The sequence below is a fragment of the Phalangium opilio genome, unplaced genomic scaffold (genome assembly GCF_054372755.1).
Source record: "Phalangium opilio isolate 3A_F unplaced genomic scaffold, DU_Popi_V2 ptg000209l_1, whole genome shotgun sequence".
Classification (NCBI taxonomy): Eukaryota; Metazoa; Arthropoda; class Arachnida; order Opiliones; family Phalangiidae; genus Phalangium; species Phalangium opilio.
In genome coordinates this window covers 16,616,440-16,632,782 of record NW_028324217.1, presented here as the reverse complement: position 1 = coordinate 16,632,782, position 16,343 = coordinate 16,616,440, and the positions used below count along the sequence as shown (strand labels likewise).

General features: G+C 37.3%; 3 protein-coding genes and 1 pseudogene across 3 annotated transcripts in view; 1 reads left to right on the top strand and 3 right to left on the bottom strand.

The window, feature by feature from the left end:
• The window catches only part of LOC149620882 (ATP-binding cassette sub-family C member 1-like), a 57,749-nt gene that overhangs the window by 40,529 nt on the left and 877 nt on the right, over nt 1–16,343 (bottom strand). The gene's annotated exons all lie outside the window — the stretch shown is intronic.
• On the top strand, nt 963–6,130 carry LOC149620885 (uncharacterized). The gene is made up of 9 exons (XM_089854069.1): nt 963–3,006; nt 3,104–3,143; nt 3,231–3,307; nt 3,718–3,793; nt 3,855–4,019; nt 4,082–4,250; nt 4,371–4,588; nt 4,655–4,962; nt 5,020–6,130. The coding sequence occupies exons 1-9, from the start codon at nt 2,969–2,971 to the stop codon at nt 5,228–5,230; spliced, it is 1,302 nt and encodes a 433-aa protein (XP_089710195.1). The 5' UTR covers nt 963–2,968; the 3' UTR covers nt 5,231–6,130.
• On the bottom strand, nt 8,371–9,055 carry LOC149620884 (ATP-binding cassette sub-family C member 1 pseudogene; annotated as a pseudogene).
• On the bottom strand, nt 9,066–15,849 carry LOC149620883 (ATP-binding cassette sub-family C member 1-like). The gene is made up of 8 exons (XM_089854068.1): nt 15,746–15,849; nt 15,472–15,639; nt 15,072–15,253; nt 14,232–14,328; nt 13,593–14,117; nt 12,922–13,121; nt 12,611–12,736; nt 9,066–9,303 (listed from the first exon to the last, which is right to left on the bottom strand). Exons 2-8 carry the CDS (start codon nt 15,613–15,615, stop codon nt 9,210–9,212), a joined length of 1,368 nt encoding a protein of 455 aa, XP_089710194.1. The 5' UTR covers nt 15,616–15,639; nt 15,746–15,849; the 3' UTR covers nt 9,066–9,209.

Below are 16,343 nucleotides of genomic sequence, written 5' to 3'. Positions count from 1 at the left end.
ATTTCTAATTTCTGGCTCTTTTTGGGTATGAAAGAGAGTTAGGGATTGTGTATAGGTCTAAATGCATTTTTATTTTAGGACTGCGAAGCATATAAATAAAGCGGTCCTTAATGACAATTTTCAATTGTAAGTAGACTTCCACAAATATAAATTTCGTAAACAACTCTTTGAATTTTTATGACCCTTTTCCATTTTCTATCGCCGTGGTTCTAATATTTATGGAACATAATATCAATTTAAATGAGAAAATTAATATTATATTACCTAAAGCTTTCGTAAATGTTATTTAGTTAATGACTTTCTCACTCGAGTATATAAACGAGAAAACGATATATTTTTATGTCAACCACAGGTTATTTTTGTACCTTTACCCTAACGAATCGGATTTCAGCTGCTATTCTAACGGATAAACACGTTAAAATTTCGAAATCCACGAACGTATTTCGGTTAGAGCTCGGCATTTTCTATCCATTATCCACAAATTGGTGGATAACCGATTATTTATAAACAAAGTTGTGGATTTAATACGATGTAAGACGTAAGTTCTGTGGATAATTTTCGAGTGTGGATAAAGATAAAATGACGTGTATAATCGATAGATAGTGCCGAGCTCTAATTTCGGTCGAGTCAAAAGTGAGTGAATGTAAAATTTGATGGTATTATTTCTCTTTGCTTTTTCAACAAATTTCCACTGGCTCGGAGAGGTAAAAGCCAAACGAACTATTTTGCGACTTATTTTTTTCCACTAACTATATTAGTACTACGAGAATAACAATAAAATATATAATATATAATATATAATATATAATATATAATATATAATATATAATATATAATATATAATATATAATATATAATATATAATATATAATATATCATTATAACTACAATATTACGAGAATAACAATAAAATATATAATTGTAATATATTATTATAACAACAATATTACGAGAATGAAAAATCAACCAAACGTATTGATTTTTGAATGGTAAACAATGGAGACTAACTATGGTAAAATTCACTCTTAGAAAGAAAGGGTAAGTATTTCACTAAGAAACCTGTTTTAAATCCCAATGTTAAACATTTGTACGTGCAACTCTTCTATGTTGGGTCACAAAAATCGAGGATACCCATTTCCAGACAATTTTCGAGAATCATAGCCCAATTCCGTACATTTTTTTGGCCGATTTACGCACAGTTTCTACACCAAAATTTTAGTTCACCAGTTTTTACCCAGCACATTTCCGCAAAGATTTAGGGTTCGGTTTGGTTAGGTAAGGCTATGCTACAATAGAGGCTTGCTATTAAACTTGTGATTTGAACATTGCAAAATCACTACCAATATAGAAAATTGTATTGATAGACGTAAGCATTAAAACAATTGTGTCTTTGCATCTATCCCTGGTTTTTCCCTGGTTTTTGTTAAAAAAATAAAATATGCATTTTTCAATTCCGTTTGTAAAAACTGTGTTAAAAATAAATCTATCGTTAAACAGCATCGACAATTTTATGATCAACAAGAAAATGAAAATGTTTTATTTGCAAACTGTGCAGAAAGGCGCTATAGATTTTTAAGGTGTGAAAAATAAAACAGTGCGGAAACGGGCGACCACCACAAAAACAATTATCAGATTCACGTCCTCGATAAAAAAGTAATCATGGAACCATTTCGAAAATTACATACAGAGTAAACATTACTCAGGGGCGGGGACGACATTGGGGTATTCTCTCTCTTACCAAGAACCATCGCTAGAGGCAGTGTGAGTCGTAAATTACTGGTAATTTACCAGATACCACGTAAAATACAGACATATCTTACGGTTATTTACAATCGTAATTTTCCGTGGTAAAATAACGAACATTTTTGATATTTTGGTGCTCAGAGGCCAAAGGTATGCTAGACATTTTGTCTTTCAAAAATCCTAATTAGAGATCAGATCAGAAAGGCCACTGCTGCCGTCTTTAGTAGCAAAAGCCTCATAAAAGTGCAAAGGAGTACAGCTATGCATAAAGCTTCAACCGTTTTATTTATTTATTTATCGGAAAATCGGAAAATAAGCACGTTAAAATATAAATTACCGACTGAACGGTAGATTTTGTTTTCTTAAAATTTTAATTGGTTATTTACCCGGTAAATTACAGTTTTCAAAAATTACGGTAATTTCACATCTCTGAGTGTAAACGACTTAAACGATTTGACAATTATGATCTGCGAGTTTGTGTTTTTGGTTTGTTAGAATTTTGAGTTCTTTTTTAATACTATTAGTAAGCGCGTACGCGTAAGAACTTAATGTTCGTACCTAAACCAGGGATATTAGATGTTTTAAGTGGAATTCGAAGGGATAGGGAAATTGTGTAAGAGTTAACGACGTGTCATGCGCAGTAGGGTCTACCGGGATTCTTGTTTTTAATACCATTCAAGGCCAAGTCAAGGATAGTGGGTTGAGGACGCGAAATTTGAGAGAAACAGGCGTGTTAACTGTGGAACACCTTATGTCCGGTGGGACGCAAAATAAAGTTGGAGTTCAACTTCAATTTGTCCTTGAAAGTGAAAAACAAGACGGTGCACGTTTTAGACTCGCTTTAAAATCAGGGTGGGAAATGAGCATTTTTTTAAAAACTGCACATTTAACCAGCGATCTCCTGGACTGGAATAAATAAATTGGTCCTTGACCATTGACCAAAGCACATTGTGTGCTAAGCTAAAGTAGTGGATAATTAAAATATTTGAGTTGTCTGTACTCTGGTTATCCTTGATTTTTCACTGACCTCCCCCCTACGATTTAATTTTAATTGGACCAGGCAATTTTTAAACTGATCATTTGCCCTGCACCACCGCCTTATTTCCTACGCTGCTTAAAATAACCCTCTACTGCAGGCCCGTGAACTATGTAAAATCTATCAGCAACTCTTTATAACCTTTGAAGGTTTTGAATTGTACTAAGTAGGATTTAAACGTATCCCAAAATGGACATGAATGGAAATGACAGATATTTTAAATACAGGTGGAATTTGAATTTTCAATTCGTAAATGCTAATGTCTGTTCTAAAACCAGAGCCTACGTTAAGGTAGGCTCCGCTAAAACTAATACATTTTTGTAGGTACGCCAATGGAACTACCGCTAACGTTATGACGATAGTGGTGAGTTTTATCAACAATCGATGGCGTTGTTGAAGGGAAAATTAACTGGGTTTTTTCGGTGGCAATTACACTTTCATTTCTTGTCAGGATGATTGGCTACACAAAAAGAACAGAGAACAGTTCATGTTCATGGCGGAATATTTAGAAAGAATCTTCAATATAAAGTATATTTCCTTTTTGGAATTCGATTCAATATAAATTGGAACGAGCGAGAAAGAATTGCCTTGATGTAGTAAATCCTTGCTGGCTCGTTCATCCAAAAAGATGTGAAATAACTAGAAAACTCGAAACAGAAACGAATAAATGTTAAAAAAAATGAATTAATAATTAACTGTCATTTTAATAATACAGATATCTTTGTAAAAGTCACTCACTCACTCTATGACTCTAATACAGATATCTTTGTAAAAGTCACTCACTCGCTCTATGACTCGATTTATCGTTTACAGAGGTTATGCGCGGCTGCTCTTTCGAATGTGAACAATGCCTCAGAAACGATTAGCTATAGCTTTAAGGACTTAAAAACTATGACAAAATCTTATTGAACAAAATTATTTTCCGCTTTGACTTTTAGGGTGAATTTTATAGATTATAAAATTTCACACGAGGACTTCTTAGCTCACTTTTACTTTAAACCTTATTTCTTTCGTGTAAGTGATTTGAAAATTTAACAAGCTCAAAAGTACAATTCATAAATAATGAACCCTTTAGAAAGCGCATATTATCATGTATAAATCGATAAGTTCATTGTTCGAAGGGCATCTGGACCATTTCACGCCATCTCCACCCTGTGGAACGCTCAAAACAATTATCGTATCCCAACCCCAAGTGGCAGTCACGTCCGCTTCCTGGTCCTTCTTGAATATGGACAAAGAAGTAAACAATGCTTATTAACAAGCTTCGTGCAACTCAGTAAACTATATTCTTGGTTCTATTAGGTGGGGATTTTAATGGTGGTAACCTTGGTCCTTTTGTCGGTTATGCTCGTCATTCACTCCATCGTAACCAACAAATACAAATCGTTGTGCACCATGAAGGCTGTCAAGAAAGTGGTCCGAAAAACCCTGGAAAATGTGTGGGAGAACGCGTCCCTCTTGTGTGCCGAGCGTAAGCAATAAAGTGCCAGTTTCGGTTTCCTATATGAGGGATTCATTTCGTATGGGGATTGTGCTACCCTTATTACGAAAGAAGGCTAACACTTTAATCAGAATTACTTATATTCCGTAGCAATTCCCTTCGTTTTGCCCCACATTACGTATCGTCTGCTAACCTCGTCGTGGTTGATTGGAGTGACTTTCATTTTGTTTTTCTTGGGTTGTTTCATGCGCACTGATTTCACTACGGAAAGTTACAATCGTATCGACTCCCTCTCGGACTTGATCAAATCGGAAATTCCACCTATCATGTTCGCAGGTACCACAGATATCGCTTATCTGGAAAATTTGGTAAATAGCTAGCCTTCTTTCAGTATACTCTATTCTTTTGACGTAACTCTTGCGTACTATCTATAGTCAAAACACGATCCAGTTGTTAAGGAATGGCTAAACGCACTCGATCGGAAGAAAATGTTTTTCCGCGGGTACTCGGATTTGTTTACTATTGATGCCTTTATTCCTGTACTTTCTGGAAAGAAAGTCATGATCCTGCAGGAGACCCTTCTGCCTGATGTGATGAACACGTTCAAATTAGAAAAGTTCTTGCAGAAGAAAGGAGGTCTTCACATTTCGCGAGACAGCGTTAATATCGACTTTATGCACCTCATTTTCAACACCTCTTGGATGAGACAAAGTCCGCAAGTACAACAAAACGTTCAACTGAGGTCAGTATGAATTTTATCTTAAAATGATTAACAGTCTTGACGAACGTTCTATCGCAGCGTGGCACCGCTATTCGAAATGCAAATTTTCAAATATCAGCACTTTCAATTCCATTACACCATGGAACGCGTCACTTGGAAGAGACCGTTGAAAAGCAAGAACGCCTTGAACCTGAATAGCGTCAGCGTTCCTTTCTACATTCTATTCACGCTACTGTCCGCAACAGTACTCGTTGTCTTAACCGAGAAAATTTTCAACTTTTTCACTTAAAGCTTATTATTCACTCGGCTGAGAATACCGACAGAAAATTGGCACTCGAGTGTTAGAATTTTTGTAAACGCCCAGACCCCGTCGGTAAACGATTCTGTTTATAATTCTAGAGTAAACATATTTATTATACAAAAAGCATCAGAGTGCACGGGGAAAACCATTCTGGTTTCGAGATATATCCAATATTTTCAAGTCGTAAACTCAATACAGTAAACTTTACATCTGAGAGTCAAGACTACGGCTATATACTCACTTAATTACTTGAATATGCAACTATCCCTTTAAACGACTACATTTTGAAAAATGAATTATCCAAGAGTTTAAAAGAGCTCTAATGACAAATCGATCGGCCTGTAAACACTACCCTCTCGTTACACCTCAACAATATTCTTAGTTATCCAGCATTATTTTTAACGTTTCTCCATACTAAAGATAAATTAGTAAAGGTCTTCCAGCTCAAAAAGAGCATGCAACAAAGAATGGAAGCTTTCACGGTCAGACCAGGGATTCAAGTAATTTTAGAAGCAGGAATAGAGAATAGGATGCAAAGTCCTTGAACCCCTACCCCGGGACGGGAGCATGAAAGAAGAGGCAAGTCATAGCGACAAAGGTAAAAACGAACTACGTAATTTTAACTGTCCCCACTGTCCCCGTCAGAAATGTGAACCATTAAGATAATTTAAAATATTCGTTACGTGTTAAAGGAAGGGGCTCTATACTGGGCTATGAGTCTGACTGAAGTAAAGACTAACCGTTCTCTATTCCTCCTTCTAGAAATATATGGATTCCTAATCAGACCTATAACCACAGCGATTTTAATCTCAGTCACTGGTTCTATAATAGAGGTTATAAAATAGTGGATTGTTGAAATTGGTTCTCTTTAAAAAAATGTTAAACTACTTCCCCACTGGGTTTCTTGGTTGACACCTAAATAAAGGATATAAAGTAACGCAGTCGACATTTTCAAGCATTTCTATTATGCTAAGTGGTTTAAATCTATATTTTAGACTACGTATAAATGTAGTAAAGCTAAAATAAAACGTAAGCAGCCAGCCCATTTGAAATATTAATACTAGAGATGGCCGATACCAGGCTTAACCCGATACCGATCGATACCGGTACAAACATGAACCGATACCGATCGATACCGGTACAAACATGAACCGATACCGATCGATACCGATATTTACTCACTATGATCCAAAACCCGATACTTCAACCGATACCGATTTTCGCTTATTAGTTGTTAGATAAATTGAATTCAGGTACTTTTTATATAAATGAGAACTCGTCACGATTGAAATTCATAGAAATGAGTTATTATCACCATCATCACGTTACTAAAAGACCTAAAAATGTCATGTAGCGCCATATAACGTATTTTAAACGAGCATCGGTTTAGTATCGGTATCGAACCAACCGATCCGATACTATCGGGAAACCCCGAGTATCGGTGCCGATACCGATATGGTATCGGTACCGGTTCATCCCTAAATAATACCAAAAGATGTTTTTGGAACATCGAAATGAAACTAAGTTTTATAGCAACGCAATACTAAAAGAATCGAAATGCGGGTTTGCAATAGAAAATATTAAGGTTTTTTAAAGAGTTGTTTTCAACCCAGCACAAAGGAATAACTAGTTGAGAAGACCAAAATCTTACCTCTCCGAGTCAAAACGAGGCCTACCTACAAACTTATTTACCACGATCAGGAATTGTTGCTCTTTAATGATAAGTAACTGCAGAAGTATAAAATAGTTAATTATTTAAACATTGTAGAAAGCTATATTCACAACTTGATTGGCTTGTAAACACTATCCTCTCGATATACCTCAACGATATTCTAGGTTTCCCAGCATGACTGTTATGTTTAGACTTTGAAGGCTAATTTATCAAAGTCAACATTAAAGAATGAATGCTACGAAGCTATAGCCCGGTTACGATCAGGCTTTTTACTTTCGTGATCTAGTTGCCGTCATGACACTCGGTTCTATTAAAGAACCTAGAACTCTTCGTTATATAGTGTATTTAACTTTCGGCTCACTCTGAACCGTTCATGTCTCTTAACAGCAAACATAAGAACAAAAGAGAAATTATAACTCTTCTCATCTCGTGCCTTGACTGTTTACTTTTCGGCATACTATAACCAGATAAAATATTAATGGAAGAAAAGCTACCAAGATTTGCCTTCCTTCGGATTATTCTAATCAGCATTTAGACTATATATAAACGTAGTATAGCTTTATAAATATGAAAACACCCATTTACAAACACTCATATCCAAGGAATTTCTCGGAATATGGACATGAATCAACGCTTTATACCTAAATAACTAATAAAGGCATCGAAACTCCGAAAACGGTTTGCCACTTTATTATACAAAGCTTCTCCGTGTCATACGTTACTCAAAGAGGTAAAAAAACCAATGGTCTTAAGCGATTGTCTGGACATTGGGGATATATGAGGCAAATGATTCGTAGTGAGTCATAAGAAAGAAAGTATTGATTTTTTAAAATTTTAAATGCATTCTCTGACTTACGACCTTTTACCCTGAATATAATACTGTCAGACTTACGAAATGTTACCGCGGATAAAGTGACTTTGACTTGAGAAATTGTTAGGGCAATTCATCCGCTTTAAGACTCATTTCTTACCTTTGAGAATGAACGGGAGGATAATTATTTCTGATTTTTATATATATAACTTAATTATAGTTCGATACGAAATAATTTTACGGTAAGATTTGTAAATTCATGGATTTAAAATAAATAACTGTAAGAGTGTCACATTTTGGCTCTACATGAAGGTTTTCGCGGAAGTGTTAGTAGGAAATTTGGTCCTTATGCGATTGGCCAGCTTTTTGTTCTGTTGTGACGAAACGTCCGTAACTATGAAAGCTATAATTTTAATGGTTAAAATGAAGATGATCTTGAAAACATTGACCATCCAGGCTTTCATTCTCTCTAGCGACTCAAATTCTGTTACTTCTATTTGCCATTGCTGCAACACATCCGTTTGTGACTTGAATGAGCTTTGTTTAGCAAGTTTTTGGATTGATAAGGTTATTGGTTAGACTAGTAATTTATAAGTCATTGATTGTAATGGTTAAAATAAAGGTGATCTAGAGTATATTGGCATCTTTGGCTAAATCGTAGAACATTGATTGCTTATTCTTTAAGAGGGCATGTGGAGAGTCGAATTCCGTAATTCGGCCCTGATCGAGAACCATAACCCTATGAAAAGTTAAATGACGACAAATTAGTCAACAATTTTAAGCCGATTTAATAGGTAGTTAATCTAACTTGTCGTAGTCCATGATGGTGTTTATTCTGTGCGCGATAGTGATGATGGTAGCGTTGGCAAATTCCTTCTTGACGGTCTCTTGAATGAGATCGTCGGTGTCCATGTCGACAGAGGCCGTCGCTTCGTCCAAGATCAGAATCTTGGTGTTCCTCAACAAGGCGCGAGCCAAGCAGACCAACTGACGCTGACCGACGCTCAGATTCTGTCCTCCTTCGGCCACGGGGTGATCTAGGCCTTGCTCTAGTGACGCCACAAAGGATTTCAGGTGCGAGTGTTCTAGGGCTGCCCACAGTCGCTGATCGTCTAGTTGATCGAAGGGATCTAGGTTGAGTCTGAGCGTGCCCGAGAAGAGGACGGGCTCTTGAGTGATCATGGTGAGCCGCGATCTCAGATTGGACAATCCCAATCCCTCCACTTTCACACCGTCTATGACGATCTGACCGCGCACCCCCTCGATGAGACGGAAGAGTGCCAGCGCCAGCGACGACTTTCCCGCGCCTGTCCGACCCACTACGCCCACCTTCTCTCCAGCTTCGATCCTGACATCGATGTCTTTCAATACCAAATCTAATCCTTCCCGGTATCTGGTGCTGTAGTCCTGGAATATGATTTGTCCTCGTTGAGGCCAGTCAGCTGGTGGTGGAGATTCTGGTTTCTCCCACTGGGCTTCGGACTTCAAACGGCAGTATTCATCAACTCTTTCAATGGATACGACATTTGATTCCAAACAAGTATCGTTAGCGATAAACAATTTGATCGCCTGTAGAAGCTGCGAGATCAAAATATTAAATCAGTACTTTATATATAATTGTTCGATATGACAGAAAAGCCTGCACAAAATTTAGGGGTAATTTTTAATTAGCCAATTAGATAAATAATATAAGCCCCGATATCAACTTGAATTTAAGAAAAATGGTATATCATCAAAAGTATATTAAACAAGTTGGGAAAACCAAAATATTACCTCTCCGAGTCAAGACGACTACTTACAAACTGATTTACCCAGATATGGAAATGTTTCTTAAGTTAAAATTTATGAAATATTAAAGCAATATACAAAGCATAGCAAATATACTGTAAATCAGACGACATTTTACATCCAATAATGATATACTTGTACACATTAAAATCATCCGATGTGGGAGAAACGGGAAATGAAGAGATAAAACTTTGGAGGGATATTACCTTTACGTGTTTGTAAAGGCCCAATTTTCTACTCCTCAACTGTATTCCCTCTATGTTCAAAGCCATATTCACAACAGGGTTGCCATGTAAACACTATCCCCTCGTTTCGCCTCAACGATTTTCTTAGTTTGTCAACATGACTGTTAACGTTACATAACACCAAAGCTTATTTGTGGCTACACACACTGAAAGTAAATGCGTACCATAAAAAGCATGAAAACACGAAGCTATAATCGGATTACAATCAGACCTTTCACTGGTATGGGCTGCGTTCAGCAGAGCTCACCAAAAAAGACAGCGGATTTTGGAAATGTTTACCGGTGAGCTCTGTCGTCATAGCTTTTCTCCGGTCATCGGCGTTTTATAAATGACGCTAGCGCAATAAAGCGTGCAAGGTACCAAGGCTTAACAAATATTGTATGATAACATATTTATAGAGATAGATAACAACTTTTATAATTAAAATTTGAAACTAACCTGTCTCTTAAAATTCTCGCGTGATCAACTGGTTTCACGCCAATTCAATAGCTATAGTCCCATAGAGCTATTTGTATTAATTCCTCCATAGTTTTTTCGCCAAGCTGAGAACTACGCGTTTTACGTCACGTTATCCAAAACGCCGACTATTTTCTTTGAAGACCGCGCTAGCTCAGCGCTGAGCACCGTGACGTCAAAATTCAAACACAAAATCCCGTTATGTAAGACACTGCTAACAGCGCTGGGCTCTGCTGAACGCTGCCCAGATTTCCACCAGGATTATAAAATTTAAGCTTAATTATTTAAGAGTGTATTTAACTTTCGGCTCACTCTGAACCGTTAATGTCTCTGCATTACAGAAACGAAAACCAAACCCAAGCGTTTACTTTTTGGTTCACTAGGCCTATTGACAAATAAAAGTTCATTTGACCAGCATAGTAACGTTGTATTTGTATTCACTTTAAAAAGGATTATCCTATAAACAGATGTAGTATAGCTTAAATAATATATAAACATCCATTTTAAATAATAATATAAAAAAATCTTTGGAATATCAAAATGAAATAGAGCTTTAAAGCTACTAAAGTACTAAATGCATCATAATTACGAAAAATATTTCCACATATTCACTTTTTATTAAGGATAAAGGGAATATTATGGTTCTGTAGGATTCCTTTACACATCAAAACAAAACGAACTTCTAACGCAGCGCACTACTGTAACAACGGACGGACACACACAGACAAAAACATAGACTGCTTTTTAACTCTTTCCGTATTAATTTTGAAATGAGAAACAAGATTATCTTAAATATTAAAATGAATATAATTAATATTTAATATTTTCTTCGTTAGTTATTCGCCTTATTGAACGTTATATCGTTTTAAAAAAGAACAATTAAACATTCTTGAGAGACTTGACTAATATTGGCGTTTGAAATGAAGCATACGCCGGTTGCTTCGCCTTACTCATATAGGTAGTATATAACGGTGTTGAACTACAGTTCAAAGCAAGAACAACCGCAATTGCGAAAACCTATCGTGGACAACCCACCCTAGGGAGGCTAGACGTTTCTCGTAACCCTAGCTTGATCGCCGCGAATGTCTTAAACCAAACGATGACGATGGAGTAGAAGCCAGGTGTGCAGACTGGTGTCCATGTGGGATGGACAAAAACAAAGACCAGAAGATGGTGGTGTTAGAAGCCAGTGTGTACAGACTGGTGTCCATGTGGGATGGACGAAGGCCATATGATGGTGGTGATTAGAAGCCAGTAAGTACAGACTGGTGTCCGTGTGGGATGGACAAAGACCAGAAGATGGTGGTGTGAGAACTCAAGTAAAGTAGCCATTTCCGTGACTGTGAAAGCAGTTCGGAAATGGCGAACACGTTTGCTCCGATTTGGAAACTGCGAACGCGGTCACGTGGGTGTAACAACAGACACACACACAGACACACACGATCGTTACAGAACCTCTCCGTGACATACGTCACTCGGAGAGGTAACAAAAGGTTTTGAAGGTCATACCAAAAATGCATAACATTTTCATGATATACTGTATATATATATATCTTTGTATGAAGGAAAGATTGTATATTTTTTGTCTTACCCGTTTCCCCAATATCCTACCCCTTTTCAGTCGTCGAGTCGCGGGATATGGATACAATTAAGATAACTTGGCCTATTTACAATACCCACAGTTTCTAGTGTTTTCATTACTTTTTGCGTCAAATAATTAAGATGTTTTAAGTCACGGGATTTTTTCTTTTTATCTGTAATCGATGAAAAAAGATTCTTTCACTCCGGACTGCGTTCGATCACCGAAAATTTAATAAAAACAACCCAATAAAACCCTACGTGTTGCTATTCTTTTGTAGAAGCGGTCTTCGACTAAAGTTCACGAATTTAAATCTCGTATGAAGACAAACATTGCTTCTCAACAAAGGAGTAGAATATTTATTTATCGAGCAATCGGCATTACAATTGCTTAAAGACCTAAATTTATTCTTTGAGATTCATGTTTAAAAACATAGTTGTCAAGGGCACGTTATGAAACGGTTATTAAACGTACTCTGCAATAACGTTGAAGAATGGTGGCCAATTTAGGTTCTATTCTTTACGAAAAAACATACAAGAATAGCGGCATTAGGTGTACCTAACCTAAAATTTCATCATCGCTAAACTTTTGCTTTGCTTCGCTATATCAACCTCTTATTCTATCCCCTGTATTCAACTCCATCTCGAGATACCCTTTGCTAAATCAGTAACTATAGGTCCTATTTGTATCTTTAACCTGAGCTTTTACTACGTTGCACTATCACGCTAGTATCAAGAGTTAATCGAAAAGCCAGCAGAGATTTTAGCTTGTGGAAAAGATTTTGATTTACTCGCTACGTTTTAATGGTAGCGCTTACCCGATCGGCATTAGCCAAATCATTCCTACAAAATCAGCTGACAGAGTTCCTTTGCTCCAAATTATGAAAATTGTGGTGCAAAACATCAAGCAATTGCCCAAGATATTGTAGCGTACTGTCAGCCATCTGAAAATACATCGGATTTAATGGAATTGAATAATGTGTAGCTACTCGGAATTCTCGCTTCGCTTTGCATCCACAGCACTTTTCAACCCAAAGGTAAAAACGTAGTTTAGATGTTGAAAAACTGAAGCTGCAAAACGAAAAGACGCGATAGAAACTAGACCTTAATAAAGCAATTACAAAATTACCTTTGCGCCATGTTCATCATGTAGTTAGAAGCAGTGCATTCGTCGATCAGTTTCAGGAAGTGTCCTTCAAAGTTCTCTACGGCGCCACATGCCCTGATGACACTGCTGCCACATACTGATCCTCCCACGTGCGAAAACAAAAAGGAATTTCTCAAGCTTGTTATCCGCTTGAATTGACGATTGCTCGCCATCAAGAAACGCTGCAAAAGATGTGGAAAAATCCTCAGTTTTTGAATTAAATGCCCCCAGGAATGGGCCCGAGCAAGACGTGCATGCTTTCTACACTTTTTGCAATAAATTGTATTAGTGGCAAAAACATTATGCTGTTCAATAGTTCACAGATTTGTTGGGTTACATTTATTTCGCAGGGAAAGTGGTGGGTGGAAAAGTTTCAAATAGTATAGTCGTGACACCAAGGCCTCTTTCCCGTCAGTTTGTAATATTTTGTAAAAAATCATAAAAACATGTTTGTTGGAAATGTCTATAATAGTCTTGCCTATTTTCAATTAGGCTCTATTTTTAAATAGTCTCATTTGAAGAGCTCCAAGCTCTGAATTGCAATCAACTCCCGATTATTAAGGATCAAAACAGGCTATCCCTCACTTTCTAAGAATTCAGTGTTTAACTATGACAATTAACTGAATGACGGGAGTCTAAAATTGAGTTCCTACCTGAAGTAAAAGGTATCCAACGACCATAACAATGCAGGGAATTATGAATAATGGCAAATATATTGCAATTCCTAACGGGTAAATAATTAATAAGATCAATCCCCAATTGGTTAGAAATAACACTGAAGGTAACTGCTGGTCGAGGACGTCGATATCTTGGGAGAAACGATTGAGTATCCTTCCAACGGGGGTCGTGTCGAAGAAGGACATTGGAGAACGAGATACGCTGTCGAGCATTTTTCCATGCAAACAGTTTGCCGCTCGTAGACAGCGATATACTATGATAATTACGTTCAGAAATGCAAAAATAGCTTGGCTTAGACCAAGAACGAGTAAGACCGCTATACGGGTTGCCTTTAAGTCTGGATTTGCTTTAAAATCTTCCTTGGAGTTCGCACACCACAGAGACAGCCAGTACATTGACGCAAAGTTAAAGACTACACCACTGGTGACTGTTACTTCGCTGATCGCACACCATTTTATACCAAAGGCTTTAAAAAATTGGCTGTATTGTGCTACAGGAATCTGCAAATGCGCATTAACATTATCACGAGGAAAAATGTGTGTTGAGAGTTTTAGTTTTCAAGAAGCAAAGAAATGTCGAAACTCTCCTCGTATACAGTATTAAAGAGCACATACGTTTCCTTCTTTGAGCGTTTCTTTGGTCATGAGTTTTGGATCATCTTCATCCGAGACTTTTCCTTGGCATGCAAGATGAGATCTCCCAATTTTGATACTTAAATTATTAGAAAATTTATATTACCAAAATTCATAAATTAGCAAAGAGTGGTCAACCATGAAGTCTGCATCTTAAGAGGAGCAGGAAGCGAGCCAGTTTTTAGCTCCCTCTGAGGTATAATTCAGAGTCAATTTAGAAAAACCACTCTTTTGTACAGTGGGCGCTTCCATAACCTGTTAGTGGCTAACATTCCCTGTCAGTGGTTCGTAACCTTAAAAGAACAACTATGCGAAAAGGGATAGGTAAACTCTTAAGTCCCGTATAGCATCTCCAATTTGAAATCTTATTGCCCCGATCTTGAGCTACTCCCAGTCAATCGCTCGAGCTGATCGAGGCGCAGGGAGAGACAAATTATATTGGAAGGCTAGCGCTTACCGCTCCTCATATAAAATCCTTCATGGTTCAGCTTGAAAGAAACAATAAGCTTCTTCGATACAACTATGAATAAAGGCACAGGTTACATTATTGCTTTCCATCTCGCTATTCGGCGCTTGCGCTCTACGCGCTTTGGGTCCAGAGAGCGCCCAGTGATGGCTATGGGTAGAAACCCTTTGTTTTTCTCAAACTGAGGGTTGCCTACCCCTTTTTTTTACATCGAAGAGGCTTATTAAACAAAATTCAAAATAAATGCTCTCTCTACAAACCGGTAAAGCCACGAAGAAATTTGTACAATTTATGGTTAATTTCTATGAATACGTATTGGCTAAAGAAAGTGTAGATATAGCTTCAAATTTACTCACGACGGTTCTTTGTCCTCGTCGCTCGTGTCACTCATGTGTTGCGCGAAATAATCTCTAGCCATTCCTTGACGACTCATGATTTCGTCAAAGGTTCCTCTCTCAATGATTCGTCCGTTGTTCATGAAGAAGATCTCGTCCACTTCTCGGATGAAGGTCAAGTTGTGCGTCACCAAAACTCTCGTCTGTAAGAGATTGTAATGCTATTTGTCAAGCTAGGAAGGAACTACCAAACAGAAGCAGTTTTCAAAACTGATAGAATCTATTTGCGATAGCTATTCATTTACAGCATCAATTAATTTTGATCGCTTTTCGTGCCGCTATTATTGGAATTGCACAGATTTAAATCATTATCTATGCGGCCTCCTGATTTCATAGAAAATATAACAGTAGCGTTTTTTACTTTCATTCGAAGAAATCCCTTTGGTCCGATGACTTCGTTGAAGAGATGCTTCGCCACATGTGAGTCTACCGCCCCCAACGGTTCATCAAAGAGATACACATCGTCATCGCGATAAATTGCTCGGGCCACGTTGACCCTTTGCATCTGACCACCACTTAAGTTGATACCCTATCACGAAGAATTCGTAAACGAACATGTTACCAACGAAAGTAGCCATAGACGGAACTATGAATGAAACGTTGCTAAGCCGGATTTTTCAAGCGCGACACCTTACATGATTATTAGCGTATCCATGGATAGTGTAATCGTTTTAAGCCGCACCGGATGGAAACACTACTATAAAGTTACTTCGTATGAATCACGCTCGTTTGATCTTTATTTTTCAAAGTCAAGAACATTAACGTAACAACATTGGAAAACCTTACCGTCATGAAATGGAAGTGCCATAAATCAGAGAGTAGTAGAAAAGGTGTAGTGTTGTGGGCAAACTAGTATCATGAATTCATGCTAGTATTCTGCAAAGCTACTTAAGCTAGCCTAAACCCCCGAAATTGGAGAAAGAGGATCGAAGGGGCTTTAATTTGGTATTTTTTTGTCACATGGATTACGTTTTATATTTTGTGTTAGGCCTATTTATATTGTCTTAATATTTTGCACCCTTTATTCAACACAAAATGCAAAATTTTCGACAATGGGGGATTTTCTCTTTATCAAGTTCTCAAGAGAGGGCAGTTCGTAGTGAGAGTTTTTATTAAAATCTAAGGACTGAAAAAGTCAGATTTCACAACTTTTTTTACTATTAACGAGTTCATCTCCTTTTTAACCAGACTTTGGCAGAAATGAATATTTGGTTCATAATTCATTCGATAGAA

Bases quoted from the DNA above. Each gene is read 5' to 3' on its own strand.
- LOC149620885 (XM_089854069.1), top strand. From the start codon at position 2,969: ATGGACATGAATGGAAATGACAGATATTTTAAATACAG. The intron at 3,144-3,230 runs GTGAGTTTTATC...ATTTCTTGTCAG, and splicing joins CTAACGTTATGACGATAGTG to GATGATTGGCTACACAAAAA. The intron at 4,251-4,370 runs GTAAGCAATAAA...TATATTCCGTAG, and splicing joins GTCCCTCTTGTGTGCCGAGC to CAATTCCCTTCGTTTTGCCC.
- LOC149620883 (XM_089854068.1), bottom strand. From the start codon at position 15,615: ATGCAAAGGGTCAACGTGGCCCGAGCAATTTATCGCGATGACGATGTG. The intron at 14,118-14,231 runs GTATGTGCTCTT...GCGCATTTGCAG, and splicing joins AAACGCTCAAAGAAGGAAAC to ATTCCTGTAGCACAATACAG. The intron at 12,737-12,921 runs GTAATTTTGTAA...ATGTATTTTCAG, and splicing joins ATGATGAACATGGCGCAAAG to ATGGCTGACAGTACGCTACA.